The sequence below is a fragment of the Taeniopygia guttata genome, chromosome 2 (genome assembly GCF_048771995.1).
Source record: "Taeniopygia guttata chromosome 2, bTaeGut7.mat, whole genome shotgun sequence".
NCBI classification, from domain to species: domain Eukaryota; kingdom Metazoa; phylum Chordata; class Aves; order Passeriformes; family Estrildidae; genus Taeniopygia; species Taeniopygia guttata.
In genome coordinates, this window is record NC_133026.1 from 31,090,485 (window position 1) to 31,108,274 (window position 17,790).

The following is a 17,790-nucleotide window of genomic DNA, read 5'->3' on the forward strand; positions in this document are numbered from 1 at the left end:
TGCATTAAGAGAGGGCACATACAATCCAGTTAAGAGAAACCTATTACTGGAGTCATGCTTGCTTTCACTTGCTGATATGACATTCCCAGTTATGTCATCTGCCAGCCTAGGTCTCGGCAGAAGTAAACAGCTTTTTTTAAGACAAAATATTCAGCAACTGCAATGTGTCCTCTATGAATGTCTCCATTAACCCACTTCCCTCTGGACCAGCTATCTGACTCTGACATCCGTACACACATATGCTGGCTTTTCCACAGAGGCAATGCTTACCTGACTCTCCCTCTCTCCCTGCAGGAAAGGTGCTTCTTGTGTTCTTCCTTCTTTTTGCCTTTTTGGACAGCTACAACATCTGTTCCCAAAGAAGTCTCTGTTGCCAGCTGCTCCTTTTACATTAACTTCCAATAGTTCCCTGGCAGCCAGGAGGGCCACACATATCCTGGGGTGCATCAGGCACCAGGTGCAAGCATCACCTGCTTGGCAAGGGAGGGGACTGTCCCACTCTGCTCTACACTGGGGAGACCTCACCTCGATCCCTGTGTGCAGTTTTGGGCAGCACAATATAATAAGGGCATGAAGCTGTTAAGAGTGTCCAAAGGAGGACCACAAGGATGAAGAAGGTTCTGGAGGAGAAGACATATGTGGAGCAGTTGAGGTCATTTGGTCTTTTCAGCCTGGAGGAGACTGAGGGAAAACTTCTTTCTAGCTACAACTTCATGAGGGGAACAGGAGGGGCAGGCACTGATGTCTTCTCTGTGGTGATCAGTAACAGGACTTGAGGAAATGTCCTGGAGTTGTGTCAGGGATGTTTAGGTTGGATATCAGGGAAAGGTTCTTCACCCAGAGGGTGCTTGGGCACTGAAACGGGCTGCCCAGGGAAGTAATTACAACACCAAGTCTGTCTGAGTGCAGGACTTCGGAAAATGCTCTCAGGCACTTAATGTCCTGTGCAAGACTCATGGAAGATGAAAATGTTATATATGGGCCCTAAACAGTCCTGCTATAAATTATAGCATCTGCAAACTAAATCATTTGGTAAGCAAGTTCTCCCTGAATTATAAGCTGAATTTTTAATTAGATAAAACTATGAATTGTATGCTGAACTTTTCATTAGATACAGTTATGGCAATGGAAAGGATTGTTTCTTAGACAACAGTGAAAATGAGAGAGAAAACAAGAACTTACCTGAAAAAAGTTAAAACAAGGATTATCATATCCTCTACTATAATGACTATCATCTTAAATACAGTCTCTTGGGGGCATGGTAAATCACAACTTCACACCTAAGTTTTGTTCAAAGATTAAAGTTTTGAACTTTAAAATTTTGGCAGAGATTCTGCCAATTTTTGGCACAGCACAGTACCAAATGCGCCCCTACATTTTTGAATCACAAGAAGCGGAAAATTAAAAAGAAGAAAAGACTACTGGGATAAATCTGAAAAGTAAGAGTCATCGTGACTGAAATCTGTTAAGGTATTTTCCACAGGATGCTTCTCCACATGGGGTGTGTATTTAGATAAGGGTAGACATCTTGACAGGCTGAAAGAAGGGACTGACAGGAGCCTTGTGACACTCAGCGAGAGCAAATGCCAAATCCTGCACCTGGGACTGACTAACCCATTGCACCAATCTAGACAAGAGTTTGCCTATTGCAGAGACAGCTCTGCTGAGAAGGATCTGTGAAGCCTGGTGGTTTACGCTGAATGTGTGACAGCAGAGAGTCCTGGCACCAAAGCATGCCAACAGCACCATCTTGGGTTGTATTTATGAAATCATAGCAAAGGAAATGATGGAAGAAATTGTCCCCATTTTACTTAGCATTCGGTAATACCACACCTAGATACTGCATCCACTTTTGGGTCTCAGTACAAGAAAGTCATTGAGGACTTTGAGCAAGTTCAGAGAATGGCTTCTGAGATGGTCAGGATTTCAACACTTGCCCAGTCAGAAGAGGCCAAGGGCTTGTTCACCCTCAATAGGAGGTGGCTCCAGGGCACCAAAGAGCAGCTTGCCAGTGCCTATGGGCAACTGTTGGGTGATCAAGCAATGGAATCAGCTTCTTCACCAAGATTCATGGTAAGGAAATGGACAGAGGCTGGAATGGGAGTTTGAGACTGGATATTCAGAAGAATGTTCATTCTGAGGGTAATTAAGCATTCTAAGAGATTGCTCAGAGGAGCTGTGGGGTCTCTGTTCTTCAGTGCTTTTTAAATCCAGATGTACAATGTCTTAAGTAAACTTTTCCAAGGCAGCATTGCTCTCCTTTGAACAAGAGGTTGGACTAGAGACATCTCAAGGTCCATTCCAATCTGGATAGTTCTATAAGTCTGTGAGATATGTGGAGTCTGGTTAACTCATAAGCACACATCATTGTTCCCCTCTTCAAGAGACTTCCTCTGTGCAGGTGGTCAGTGGTACAGCTCACAAGAATTTGCTATGGATCTGCTAGAAAGGAAAAGCTACAACCATCACACTCCTTTACAAAGCAGACAGATACTCTTCACTAAAGAAAAAGGTATATAAAGAAACTCAATTCAGTGACATTTGTAGCATACATTGACTTTGAATGTGTATTCTTAATCTGGCCATGGAAGAACCATAGTCTACTTCGAGGCATATACAAATCCTTTTAGCTTCAGTGGGAATAGCATGCACATAGCTGAGGGCGTGGCTTGGCCCATGGTCAATAGCCTACTAAAAGCATTTTTTCCTACTTTTTTTTTTCTTGCAGTATTCATCTTTTTCCTTTCCAAAGGTTCTGATGTCATTCCTGATGCTGAAGTTATAGGGCTCAATTAGTGGGAACATCTTTGAAGTTTAATTAGATTTCTTGAGAAAGACCATGGGTAATCTGAGATTCACAAAACTGCTCCAGGCTAAAAGTGTCATATTAGACCAAATATTATGCAACTGTTCTGCAATTCATGCTCTCTTCCCACTCATGAGTTGGGTTTGAAAAGCTTGTGGAATATATATGACATATCAGAGAAGTGCCAAATGTTCCTTGTATAGTCCATTCTTATATTTCCTATGGAAAATGTTCCTTCTCACAATCTTCCCTTTCCCACATTAAACTGAAGTTTGTCCACTACAACAGGGTAATATCATCCCTGTCCACAAAATTTCAAGGAAAGCCTCAGATGTCCACAACATCTGTTCTGGCTGCAGCATCCAAGGTCAGGTACAGACTGCATCCATAGAGCTAGCAAGGCAAAATATTATATAATATCCACAGCTGCCATCTATGCCCTTTTCCTAGAAATGCAGATTATACAGAATTATCCCCATATGACTATAAAAACTTGGAAGTTGAACATTATAGCTGCTCTGAATTAGTCCTCGCCTTGTCCATCTGCTACAGTCTTTGCTGTGGGTGTAAAATCAGCTCTGATTTGCCTTTGAGGGCCAGGGCAGAGACCCAGGAGAGGAGGGAATGAGATTACACATGCACTCCCCAGTGCTTTACTCAGGTGGTCCCTCACAAGGCACACTAGCAAGTACAGGGGAGTGAGGAGAGATGCTGTAACACACCGTCTGGCATCTCAGCATTTCCCTCATGCCCAACAGGCAACTGCATCTGCTTGGCAGCACAGAAGCTGGGCTACAGTAGAACAGCATCTTGTTCACACCTGCAACATTTTCAGCACAGAAGATCCTGAAGTGCATTTACAAACCCTAAGTTAAAATTTAAGCAACTTCATGTCAAAGCATTTCTGTCTTCAGTGGAATTGTGGCAGCAAAGCTGGTTTCAACTGTCCAGACGTGACTGTCTCCAAGGGCTGACCCAAAACAACACAGTCACCAAGCTCAACCTAAAACTGCTGTTCCTTTGGCCTCTTTGCAAGTACTCCTGATAATGGGTCAATATATGATTCCGTGGGCAGAGTCTGCAAGGGCAAGACTAAGAGGTGACCAATGGCACACATCTTTGTCAACAGGTCATGGTGATGACAAACCACATGGTTGCAGTCCACAATACTTTCTTCTTTTAATGAATATGGGGAAGTCCCCAGAAGAGAAGATCCCACATGGAGGTGGGATGATATTGCCTTAACCCCACTTAGAACAGATTAATACATGGAGTTATTTAGACCTACTGGATCCTTGGGCAAAATCAGCTGGTTTTTTGGTATCACTGAAGTAAGAGTTTTGTGGATAGAAATCTTCCATTCTGTACATTCAGTGCTTATTTCTTATAAAATAAATTAAAGCAATCATCAAGAGAACAGAGCACATAGAACTTTACTGATGTTGCAAGCCACAAACAGCAAGAGATCCCTTTGTGTGAAATAAAACTTATATTTGGTTACAACCATCATTTTACAGCACATAGCTTTGAGATCTGATTCAGTATGGCAGAACTCCAGTTTTATAAATGGCTGTGGGTCTTTGCTGTGGGTGTAAAATCCACTTATTTAGAGTAACGTTAGACTGATACTGAGATTACTGTCTTTTTAATATTTTAGTAGCTTGTTGTTCTTTAGCTGTCAGAGTTATGTGTTGGAAAAGTAATTTATGTGTTGAAAAAGTAACAGCTGAATGTAATTTTCACAGCTGTGAGTACACTAAAAGGAGTGCCCACAGGTCTTGTACTGCTGCCTAAGGAAAGAACTATGACTGAGTGACTATGGACTGAGAACTGAATATGGTATAAAACAGAAGTTTCGGGCAATATATTTGGGATAATTCATATTTTTCATGGTGTGCAAATCCCTCATGTGGAGGCTTGAACACATGATAGCTTTGTGGTATGTAAATATGGCATCCATAGAAGGTTCATGAGTACTGGCATGTTTGTGTCTCTAAATGTCAGATTTTGCTCTGAAGGTCACGCAAATGGAACATGACCACCTGAAAGAAGCCACTCAGGCGTACCCAGTCCAAAGCACCACAACTGGACCTCCCTGACCTGTCATGCTTTCCTCAACACTTTTTCTGGCGGCTGATTTATAAAACAGGAGAAGGTTGAGAGCAGTACGACAGAGCTGCGGGGCTGTAGCCATCAGGGGCAAGGTCAAGAGAAACCCCATGGGGAAATCCCACCCCAGTTCATGACTTGGGCCCTGCAAACAGTGCCCTGATTCTCACAGGCCCTCTGCCCACTGCAGCAGTCTCTGCTAATGTAACACACTCCTTTTTGCCCCTTCTTTTCCTCATTTTAAGCAGTCTGAAGAAAAAGAATTAGGATCCCTAACTAATATGCCTTCTATAGGAGAGCTGACTTGTGTGCTACAGACTGGTGGTATGCCAAGACTTCTCCTTACAGAAAAATTAGTTCTTCCTCTATGATCATGCTTTGGGTTTGTGTAGGAGTGTTTGGTAATATTAAGTACATGTTTTTTTCTGCTTCATCCAGTGGTTTTAGGTCTCAGGAGTACTACTCCTTTCCCTCTTCAAGGGGATCCCTCCTCCACAGATGAACTGGTCAGCTATTCATACAAATACCGTTTATTCTTCTGGTTTTGAATTATGCCTATTACAGAATTTGCTTTGCTGCGAGAGAGGCGTCCCTGGGATTTGGGACTGGCCACATGCCATGGTTTCCACATGCAAATCCTTGGAGTTAGTCTCAGCCTTTCCATTGTGGCTTTGTGCTTTGACAGCCTTCAAGGGTAATGTTACTTATTTATTTTCTCTTTTTTTTATGTGTGTCTAAAACTAGGTATCTGATTGCACTTTTCAGACTTTAAAACAAGTTTAAAAAGCATGAGTTGTGGATATGATGAAATCTGGTTGTTCTTCATCTACAAGAAATCTCCACATCTTTCCCTGATAACCCCAGCACACTCCTTCATGTCCCCATTTATTTGGTTGGCAGACAAAGGGTGGAAACAATGCATATGCCCATTGGCAGGTTGGTGTGCCAATAGGCCAGCAACAGCCAACCTTTGGAAAGGGTAGAGGAACACAGTCGTTCCCATATCTTGTGTCCCCAAGTACCATTTTATTCAAACACCAAACTGGAAGAAACTTTTACATTTAAGAGCTGTATGCTGATTTCATCTTTCAGAAGTTATGAATGGCAAGTGGCCAATTGAAAATTAAGTGATCGTGCAAATCTCTCTTTCTCCTGCTTTTATTTTTTATTATTGTTTTTTAGGAAACCACAAGAGTTAAATCAGCAGTTCTTAAGCTTTTTCCTGTGGTTGATTTGGGCAAACAACGGTGCCCACCCACTTTGCAGTTCTTTCTCACTGTGTTTATATTTCCTCATGAGAAACCAGCCAAAATCACTGCTGAAGATGGAGTTGGGAAGGAGTGGTCCCACAAGAGCAAGAAGCTGCCAGTAAACTCTATCAAAAGGATGCTGCTGCTGCTGTTGCTGTGTATTATTGCTGTACTTCCAAGGTTGAATATCAGTCTTACATGATTGTTTTTTTCTTGAAATAGTGTTTGGGTAAATAGGAACATATCCCACAGGAGGTAAAAGTCATATGTCATAGCCTTCTATGTTATGAATTATTGGCATCTTCTCACTTTTCCTCCAGGGAGGAAAAAAGGTGTGGATCCAAAGAATGCCAGCAAGAAAAAGCATTAAGAATTTCAGTACACTTGACACCATGAAACAGGCCTTGAAATAGTAAAACCTCTTTTTAAGGGTCCAAAAAGAGCAATGGGGAAATTAGGAGCACTTCCAAAACTTCAGTGCTTAGGCCTATTAATAATAGTTTATTTTTAAAACAATAAGTTTTTGATCAGGAAGCCAAATTTCATGTGATAGACCTTTATACTTTACATTTTCAGCCATTTTACTTTTTTTTTTCTTTTATTCACAAATATGATGACACTGGAGCTGCATAAACAGCACAAAAAGCAAATCCCAGTACTGGGAAAATTGCTCATAGAGTTGTTTTGGTTGGTTGATGTGTTAAAGTAGTGGTGTTAACAGAACATCTTAAATTGCACAGTAATAATCTATACTTCCTACTTAGAGTATGATGGTTTTCCAGTTTGGATTATTACACTGTAAATAACACCTTTATATCTGGGTTGATTTGTTTATTCAATTAAATCTGAAGGAAAAACAACCCAGTTTTGCAACAGTTAAATAAAGCAATTGTGCCATCCAGTGGCTAGCTAGGTTAACTCATGTCTTCTTCCACATAATCATTTGGTGTTTCTTTTTGCTTACTCAAAATAATATGTAATTCTTGTAACATGCAATGTTCTATGGCTGCATCCCATTTATATATGTAATAGAATTTTAATTCTATTCAAATTTCTTTTTTATACACTATTTAAACTGAAGGCCTAAAAGAGGAATAAGATGTGCCACACATTCTTATGGATCAGTTAGAGATAAGTTAGTTTATTACACACCCTATTATCAAATATCATGGACTATTGGCAACAATGAGCAAATAAAAACATAGCAATTATCTACTGTGATCAAGAAGCAGGGCAGAACCTTTAATGAGGTGTTCCAATGTAACTTTTCATAATAACAGCTGTAACTGAGTTTATAAATTGGTTCATGAAACATCTCTTTGACTGGAAAAAAAGTCAGAGAGGGCAGACAATATGAAAAAATAATCCTACATTATGATTACTTTCTTAAATGGCACACTCATCTCTTGAAGATAATTTCTAAGGCAGTTCTCTGGAGCCTTATCTGAGATCTGGACCTTGTTGCTTGAATACTGAGTAGATTAAGGAATGTGGCCACAAGTCACACTTGAAAACATGTCATCATTTCCAAACCAAAATCCACTTTGATCACTTCCAAGGAAGAAGAATTTCCTTGATTACAACATTTTGCTGGGGATCCACAAGCCTGTTTTGGGGAAAGTTTCATTGCGCAAATTAATTTATGGCATCCACGTGAAACCTGCAGTTTGGACAAGCACTACACTGTGTGCATGGGTGTGGAGGACCAGGCATAAGCATGTAGGTGTATTTTGTCTCAAATATTCTGGCTGTTGTGACAGGAAAGCTGTGGTCAGAACAGAGGGTCCCACAGTGGTGGGGCAGCATGTTGCTACCACCAACTTCTTTTTCCCTCTTGAGACTCACTCCTACACTCCCCTGACTCCCTTCCTGGAGAACTCAGAAGGACTGACTGCACAAATGCAAACAATGTGGCTGAGTATGTGTGATGAAATGGGAGGAAAAATAAGTTTTACATGAGAGGCTTGCACCAGAAAAGCTATGAAAGGAAGTGCATCAGTCCCTCTCACTCTTTCTCTTTTTCCTCTTTTTGTCTTAATCTCACTACTGCAGATCCAGACTATCCACATTGCAGGACTGTCACAGGATCTAAGGACTGATGATCTTCTTGCTTCTCTTTCTCTTTTCCACCTTTATTTCTCTCCCCTCTTGCTTTGTCCTGTCAAAGTTCAGCTATCATATTCTACCCCGTACGTTGTACTCAAGCTTGTTGTGGAAGTCAGGAGCTGTTTGAAGTGTGTTGTAAAAGTTTAGGGCTTGATAGAAAACACTAATGAGACTAAAGAGTGGGCTGGTTGCCAGAGATAAGACAATTAAACAGTAAAGCCGAAGAGAGTTCCCTGACAAATGGACTGGTGTCTTTGTTCAGCCTAATGGGAATTTATAACAAACATTGTTCTCCCTATCAAGCTGGTTGTGACAGTGGGAAAGAAAAAAATAAGCAGCTGCTCAGTGGAGGCAAAACGCAAACGAAGAATCTCAAACATGTATGGTGCTACACATAGTGCTATATTTTGGAAGAGAAACAGATTCTGATGGACTATTCTGGTTCCTTTTCTTACTGAAGTTGTTTGTCATCACCTTAAAACATTAACTTTGAGCAGAAGAGTTGCACATCCTGGAAACTGTCACCAGAAGAAGTGCATCATTAAAATAGAGTGGGGGTCTCGTGCTGTGGGTATGATTCATGAACGGACATCTCCCAGTTCCAGGACACAGTGACAGCTTGCTTCTTGCATCAGAGCCCTGTGTTCTCCTGACCATGGCAACGTATTCTTTTAGCAGATAGACTGCCATTTATTTTCCCTTGGGTTTAATTGCAGGTTTTTAGCTCTTGGGCTCTTCATGTAGTCCTACTGTGTAGTTCTCCAGTAGCAGCACACACATGTTGTGATTCCATGCAAAGCTCTCTCTGTGAGGTACACCTGCCAAACCATTTTCCATTCTGGCACATCCTCCGCACCGTCCTTCTCCGCATTGCTAGCACAGGTGTGACTCGCTATATGTCAAACCTACCTGCCAAGTATCAAGACATTCCCAGCATATTTCTTGAATGCAAGCAGCAACTCTCCTCTGCCAGGACTTCAAAGAAATCTCTCTGCAATGCTGCCCTGCCTCTCAGGGATGTGAATTACCTCCCATCAGTGCCAAATGCACTTCACCATTATGACATATGAGAGAATAGTTAACATGGTGACAATCCTTTTGCTGCAGAGACACAGGAAGGTTCTCCCACAAGGAAAACCTTAGATCTAATCAAAATTGTATCTTGCCCTGAAGTTTAGAAAGTATCTATAGATTTAGGCTGTCTTTTGAGAGGGCCAGTAAAAGAGGGACTCACCTGGACAGAATCCAGCATTTTTGAGGCTTCTTAAAAATGAGGCAGCAAAATCACTGGTCACTTTTGAAAATGTTGCTAGAGATGCTTTGTTTCTTATGCATTCAAGTTTACATTTACAAAACAGTGATTGTTCACACTGTGCCACCACACCTGGAAATGAGATTCATACTATTGCTTTTATTTTAGATATCACTAACTCTTCCTAATGAGAGAGATAATAACAAAATTATTATAATATAATAAACTATATAAAATATAACATATATTAAATATAGAGAGACCATAATACCTGTTATATAAACTATAAAAAATATAATATATAGATGATTTATGCTACATTGTATATATTATACAGTCTGTTGTATTGTATCATATAATTTCTAATATATACATTCTATATTCCCAGAAAACAGATTAATAACAGCTAAATGCAGATGTTCTCTGCTGGTTGTTTGTTGGTTTTGTCTTTTCTAAATTGTTACAAAAGCTAACATTTAAAAAATGAAACAAACAATCAAAAACCCACAAAGCCTAGCATCAAAATGTCAGGAAGGATGAAGAAATAAGACCTTCTCAAGCCAAATTTTCTCAGCTTCTCAGCTGCAAAACTCTAAAAAGACTAAATGATAATTTTGAATGTTTGTGTTGGAGAAAAAAAATCTTCCTCAAGAACAAGACCCAGCCTCCCAAGTCAGATAAAAATTCACTGCTCTGCAGCTCTTTGAAGAAGGAAAGTGTTGACAGTTGTCACTATTTCACTCCCACTGAGTGTGTGTCTGCTGGGCAGACCTCTACCACTCTTCCTGAATTAATCCCACTTATCAAATCCAGCTGAAGTTGGGACCAAGTGCAGATACAGAATTGTGGATGAGATCAGCATTGCTGTGATAACCATGATCAATGGAGGAAAAAAAAATGAGTTTGAGCTGTCTTGAAGAAACATTAATGAATTTCAAGTGAATAATTTTTACTGGACAGAGGACCTAAGGTAGTATGTAAACAACAATCCTCATATTTAACACCAAGATAAAATATTAGTGTTTTAGCCTGGCCATGTAGTTAATAATAAGCCAAATGAAAGGAAACTATGGTAGGGATATTTTTCCTCTTTCACCCTCTTGCTGGAAGTGTTGACACAGTTTTTCTGAATCAAATCTCAGCAGGGAGTAGATAAGGCTGTGATTATTAGCCCTCTGAATCCTAACCCTGCCCTGTTAAAGAAAAGCTAGAACTAGGCTGGACCTGCAAACAAGGAGACATTCACTGGACTGAGCTTTCATTCCACTGGAGTATGTGTAGCTTGAGATAACTCACTGCATTCAGATTCCTGTGTGCTTGATTTTCTTGGTTCCATATTAAGTCACTCCACTGCTTTCCCATTTATTTTTGGTTTCTTAAGCCTGGCTGCCTACGTCACTTGTTCTTGGGGAGCTCTTGGCCCTAAACTTGGCTCATGAACTCCTGTCACAATTAAAGCTAATCTCTGATAGTTTTGATAAGCCTGGGCTACCTTCCAGAGTCTGCTATGTTAATGCACAAAAACAGTGATGAGGCAGGCAGACTCATCTTTTTGAGGGTGTTATATTTGTCCCATCTATGGCTTATCTATTACAGGATGTAACAGCCATGCCTGACCTCCTCTGAGGACATTTTATTGGCAGTGTGCAATCATCATTTCCACTTACCATGGAGAGCAATTGCCATGTTATCAAGTTCATAAGGAAACTTTGTCAAAGGCAATCGTCAGAGATGATTCTCTGTCTAATTTCAGCTATGAAATCTTCTGCAGCAGTAGTATTTGTGAGCTACTCTGACACAAATAATTCTCAATAATTAATTTCTCTCACAGCAGTCACCATCCAGGGGAAGATGCCAAATCTCTTTTTATTCTGTCTCATTAGTCACAAGTAATGAGCATGTGTGCAAATTGCAACTGTGATTCCTAAAACTTCAGGAAGGAAGGCAGCATCAGAAATGAACTACCATTCAGCAGCAAGTTTACTTTTGTCTGCACTGTTTCATGCTCATATCCAGATCTACAGCTACTTGGTTCTCTGCTCACTCATCTTTTCTCACCATCTACAGTTAAGGTAAACAGACTTTTTCCCCATTGGTAGTATTTTCATCCCATGTATCATTTTCCTCCTCTGTTTTCCAGTTGTCTTTTCTAAGATTCATTTTCACTTTTAGAAAAATTAAGGTTTTACTTATAAATATGGTTTAACTTAATAAATACGTTGGCTAATAAATATTTATATTATATTATATTATATTATATTATATTATATTATATTATATTATATTATATTATATTATATTATATTATATTATATTATATTATATTATATTATATTATATTATATTATATTATATTATATTATATTATATTATATTATATTATATTATATTATATTATATTATATTATATTATATTATATTATATTATATTGTCTATTGTGAAAAGACTACCTTCAGGGTAGTCTTAGCTTGTAATAGGTTCCCCACCCTTAATCTTTCATGATGTTTGCTCCAGAGCTCCACATTCTCTTGGTGCCTTCTTGCACATCTCCAGCTTTGCTAAAACTTTTGGAAAGGGAGCAGAACGATTAAGTAGACAAGCTGAGGACTGTTAAAATGTTGATTGTGTTGAAATGTACAAGCTTTTGTCCACCACATCTGGTGCTGGCCTTCCTATGGCAAGGGAAGGAGATTTTGAAGTGGTTTCCTCAAAACCATTCTTCTGATCCTGGCAACCTCTGGTATGTAAGTGTTGGCTCAAGGTCTGGTTTTTGTAGGTACTGAATCACAACGGGTCATAAATGCACATTGTGTAGTTACAGATAGAGCTACTAATTGGATAAGTTACTATAAATGGGTAGAAAATACATAAAATCTTATTGAAACAGATAATCCTCAGTCTATGTTCATAGCAACAAGACATGGTGTAAATTACAGACAAAAGTAGCTCCGGCACTGCTGTAACTTTCATGACTTCTAAGAAAGTTTCTCCTGTTGAAATCTCCCAGTCTTCAATTCTGTCCAATTTTGGCTGATTTGATGAAAAGCTATTGACTTTGCTGGGTTTGATTTTTCTTTTGGTTTTAGGGAGTTTGATACTGCTTTTCCTGGTTCTGGCCAAGACAGGCTAAACTTTTTGCCATAGCCAGAAGCAGCATGACCAGGACTGAGGGGTAATCCTATGACCCTCATGTCACTGTGGGGAGTGAGGGAAAGAGGTCCCTTCCAGGTCAGGTAGTGTTGTGCAGTCATGTGTTGTGGGGGCTTGCATGTGGTGAGCATTAGCGTATGAGTTGTTAGCTTCTTGTATAGTATCAATATCATCACTCTTTTTTTTTCTTTCATTGCTGTTTCCAGTAAATTGTTCACATCTCAACCAGTAATCTTCACTTTTTATGTCTCAAATTCTCCTCCCTGCCCCACCACAGGGGAGGGAGAGGGGAGAGAGGGGACTGAGTGAGTGGCTATGCTTTGGAGTGTTTTAGTGGGAACACTAAATTCGGAAATACCATTCCTAAACCATGACTGCCTTATTTGGAATCAATAAGGCCTCTGTGATATGGTGGACAATGGCTAAAATACAAATATTGCGAGGCTTGGCAGATTGATGACATCACACTCCTGCAAATTCACCAAGGCAAGTGCCAGGAGCTTACAATGGCGGAAGCAACCACTGGGTGGATGGAGACGCACCCTGAGCCTCACACCACTGCCTGGAACACCATCCTGGGCTTTGAAAAGCAAGTCCTGTGGCAACATGGCACCTCTAAAAGAGCTGAGTCAGACAACAGGACTCATTGCAAAAACAGCCTCATAGACACCTGGACCAGAGAGGACCTGGGCCAGGTTTAAAGTGGGTGTGTCATATTGCCTACCGTGTGCCAGCCCTGGGAAAATTTAATGGTGCAATGAACTGTTAAAAATAACATTGAAAGCATCGAAGGGTGCACCTTCAAATACTGGGATCTACATTTAGTGAGAGACACCCACCAACTGAAATGGCCCTGCCCAATGAAAGCATCCACCTACCACAGAAGGGAATGAAGTTCCTGAAGTTCATATGAGGAACATGTTAGGGGATAGAGGATTAGTTCTGCCTCAAAGACAAACACATCTGTGGGATTGTTTTTGTTCAGGGACCTTGGTGCATTTAGCAAGTAATGCAGACGGACAGGCAAATATTATGTTTATCTCAAAGGGATTTGATTTTTGGGTAAAAAATATTTGTAATGTTAAATTGTATAATACTGGTTGCTGAATGACACTGCCACACTATGCTATAACTACCAAGGGCAGAAAGTATGGACCACTCTAGAAACACCATCCCTTAAGTCCTTGTGTGGCTTGCAGCACCTGACAGCGCACCAGCATTCCTGCAGAGGAAGACAGGTAAGATGGATAGAGCCCACAGTTAAGACTAAATTAACTCAACAGTCATCTTGGAGAGACAGCCATTGGCTATTGGAAATTATGCCCGTGCTTAAATACATAGATACATACATACATACATATACACACATGTATATATATATACATGGGAGATGTAGGATCTGGGCAAGATGTAAATGCTATAGAATAGGGGGTGGTAATGTGAGTGAGCAGAATCTGGTTTGGAGAGGCTTGGCAGGAAGACTAAATTTGGGAATATCATTCCTAAACCAGAACACCATACCGTACAGGTTTTATGGGAAGGGTTTATAGAAATGCTTCTGTTCTGTTTTGGCATGACTCACTACAAGGTTCCCATACTCAAATGAGTGATGTGGGGGCAGGGCTGCCATGGTCATCCAGGAAGAGCCCAGCTGTGGGGCAGATGTGTGCCAGCACGTGCAGCTGTTTGAGCCAGTGGGGAGGAGACACCCTGCACCCTATGAACTGTGTCTCACCACATGCAGAATGCTAAGGCTGTAACAAGGCAGTGGCAGAGCAATTTGAAAACTAGGCCTTTTTGTGTAGGTATGCTTAAAGACACCAGAGTGCTTTACTTTGGATTGGCACAAAACACTGAGTGTCATACAATTATACAATGAGAAGATGAAGTTTTTCTGATGAGATCTACAGAGTAGAAAAGGAAACCGGGCTCAAAGGAGCAAAGCTAACACAAATTTTATCACATCTGTTTTAGCACACCTCACTGCAGGAATTCCTGAGTGAATTAATTTTCACTAAGAATCAAGTGAATTTTAAAAAAGTTTTGAATAAAGTTATGCATATGTTTTTGAACAAATTTTTTGAAAAAGGTAAAGTATTGAATGAAAGACAGGCATTGCCATCACAAAGCTATTCAGTCCCCTCGCTTGAAATTCACTTACAAATCATTTGGAGCTCCTCTGCCCAGATAGCTATTTCACCCTGATGCTGTAAATTCTAACTGGCCTCAGTAAATGTGCTAGACCTGACCATCATAACATCAGTGCAGAGCAAAGCTTGATGTTGAGCATTAAGGGCTCAATTTGTCTATGGTCTCTTGGACCTGCTGCTGTGTCACTAGCAAATAATGCATGTGCAGAAACAGGATGAACAAAACTTTGCTGCCTGTAAATTTTGACTGTGTAAGTTCTGAGGGAATTTTTAATTCAAAATTCCTTTTGTAAAATAAAATAGGCGTAGGAACCTTCCTGGATTTTTCTGAGGTAAAACCAAAGACTTGGGAATTCATGGTGACTTAATTGGTTATTTATTTACTTTTCTATTATCTTTTAATGTGTGGTGTTAATTTCTTTCTAAAAACTAGAGCAAAGGTTTTTGCTGAGTGTTTGTTGACAGGATCTGGGAACCAGCACCATCAGACTGAATGCTGCTCCTTCCAGTTTTCTTTTGCTGGGAACAATGGAATTGCGTCACTAAATTTTCTTCTATTAAAGAGGCACAAAGATGTTCCAATCAATATGCAGACTTTTCATGTTAGAAGCAATTTGTGAAGCTGTATAAAATAAATCTGTTAACACAGGGGAGGAAAAAGAAAGTGATTAATTTTAGGGAGAGAAAATATGGAAATTAGGGCAAGACAGCAATGAAGTTGTGATAGGCAAGGCCTAGGAACAAGCACTTGTCTAAGGGCAGCTGTGGGGACGTGGCTTTGCTGGCAGTAAGTAGATATGTGCCTGCCTCAGGATGTATTAAATGCTGAGAGAAAGCAGATGTGCAGCTTATTCTCATATAGTTTCTGCTTCTTGCAGATATTTACACAGTTTAAGGTATGTTGCTTTGCAGCAGGACTGGAAGACCTGCTCTGCAAGATCTCCTTCCCTGCTGCCGCTGAATTTATGTGCACTAAGGGAAAATCCAGGCACTTATACCAGAGAGTACAGTATGCTGTGCCTCAAAATGAACTTGAAGGTACCACAGACAATGTTTAAAATGTGTCTGCTCCTAAGTACAAGATGGCATTTTAAACTGTTCACCACCTAGATACCATTAGTCAATGGGCACTTGGGAAATAAACCCAAAACACAGCAATCTGTTTTCATTAACAGTTCTCACTCACCAGGTGTCTTATTCAACAACTAATTGACACCCAGCCTTGCTCTCCAGAATGAGTGAAAGGTTTTTGATAAGCTATTATGGACTAAATGCCAGTGATGGAACCCCTTTCCATTTGAACATCTTTGATCAGGACTAGTTGTAAGATTTGCCTAAAACCTACAAACTGGTTTGGTCAGCAGGAAGTTGCATTTTTCCATGCAAGAGAAGGATTGTTTTCAATTTGGAAACCCTCTGACAGTTGTGGGAACTGCTCTAGCCATCCCTGCAAGCAAGAGGAGTGTGTGAACTACACCTCACTGCTCCTGTCCAGTACCGGCATCTGCAGCTATGTCCTGCCAGTACAGGAAGGCACAGTCCTACAGGCTATCCTTTGCTTCTAATGTCTGCATTTGTATGTTAAGTTCAATCAGCAGGGTCCAGAGCAGTAATCAGGCTCCAAGACCTCAGTGATCCACAGCAACGGTCCAAACCTCAGAGAGACAACACAAGGCTTGGTCCTCCAGCTGTTCAGCTGCACAATTTGCTTTCTAACCAGCTTCATCAAAGAGAACAAGTCTTGTCATGGCTTGGAGGAGCTGGAATGCTTTGGGAAAATTCCAGGCTTCAAATACAGGCCACAGATATTTATTCAAGACAGAAGTATAAGTCATCAGGATGAGTGATAAATTTAGTTTGGTTTTGTAATCCCATTCATCTTTTCAGTTCACAGTTTCTATTTATTGTAATGGGCTTATCCATACAGCGCTAGAAATTCTGATTGAAAATGTGGTTGTTTTCTATACTTTCCCAATACTTGGACCATTTTCCTCTCTTAGAGCTTCCACCCTTTTTTCCATTTGACTTATCCAACGAAAGCTACACTACTTTTACATACACTCTGTACTCTTTTTCAGTTAATTACTTTATCAATTTTTACAGGCCAGCATTCAGTGTGAAAATCTAGGTACTTCTGGGCTTTACTTAATACTTCATCTGCCCATCTGCAGTTCTTAACTCAACATGGAAATATAAGGCTTCTTGTTGGAGTCCAGGACATCCCTCTGGCTGGCCTGGCCTCCTTGCTAGCCAAAGCTCGGCAGGTCAGAGAGAAAATATTACAGATAAGAGAAGAAATAAACAACCTTGAAAGCACAACTGGAAGCATTCCAAGACTCCTAATTTAACTGCGTTCAGGCTAGGGAAGCAAAGACTCTTTTAGGATCTCTCTCTTGGGGTCACCCTGACCCTCAGGAACCCCTAGAGAGAGAAAGCCACAGCTTCTATTATGGCAAGCCTTCTTTCTCCCCTTGTACTTCCGGGGATCCCCAGCAGGCCTTTCAGTTGATATTAGACAAACTACTTTGAGCAAACGATAGCTTCTTTATTTACATACTTTCATACTGTAATGCCTAATTAAAAGCAGGCTGTATTTTTTTTCCTCATTTAGTGCTAATCAGATAACACGGAGTAAATATTATGTCAAGCTAAGCAAGGTATGACAGCCATCAGATATGGGTTTTGGTGCTTTGTTTATTTTTTGTCATTTTAATGGACTTTCAGAAGTGCAACAAAAAAAAATCTATGAAGTGTGTATTTGGAACTGCTCAAGTTACACAAAGATGAAGTGAAGCATCCCAAGCATTCTTTGCCTGCAGTGGGAAATGCAAAACCTGACAAAACTGCTCATTTGAAAAGGCAGCCCCAAGGGAGCTGCCACACTGACCACCAGCCATCACCCCAACACTGCAGCTCTCCTCTCTGCATGCCAGCAGTGCTCCACTCCTCTTTCCTTCAGCTGTAAA

At 40.4% G+C, this 17,790-nt stretch overlaps 1 protein-coding gene across 14 annotated transcripts in view; it reads left to right on the forward strand.

Annotated features, from left to right (window-relative positions):
- Positions 1 to 17,790, forward strand: part of ITGB8 (integrin subunit beta 8) — a 90,304-nt gene that overhangs the window by 54,036 nt on the left and 18,478 nt on the right. For 5 of the 14 annotated variants that reach the window (XM_072925588.1, XM_032746706.3, XM_072925587.1 and 2 more), the window contains one exon: positions 5,480 to 7,083. The exons of 4 other annotated variants lie outside the window; for them this stretch is intronic. In XM_072925588.1, the coding sequence (XP_072781689.1) occupies positions 5,480 to 5,653 (174 nt within the window). In that variant the 3' untranslated portion in view covers positions 5,654 to 7,083. Of the gene's footprint in view, positions 1 to 294; positions 1,409 to 3,564; positions 4,226 to 5,479; positions 7,084 to 17,790 lie in introns of those variants that run through there. 5 more of the 14 variants (XR_004366937.3, XM_032746705.3, XR_003958544.4 and 2 more) reach the window with 4 other exon arrangements.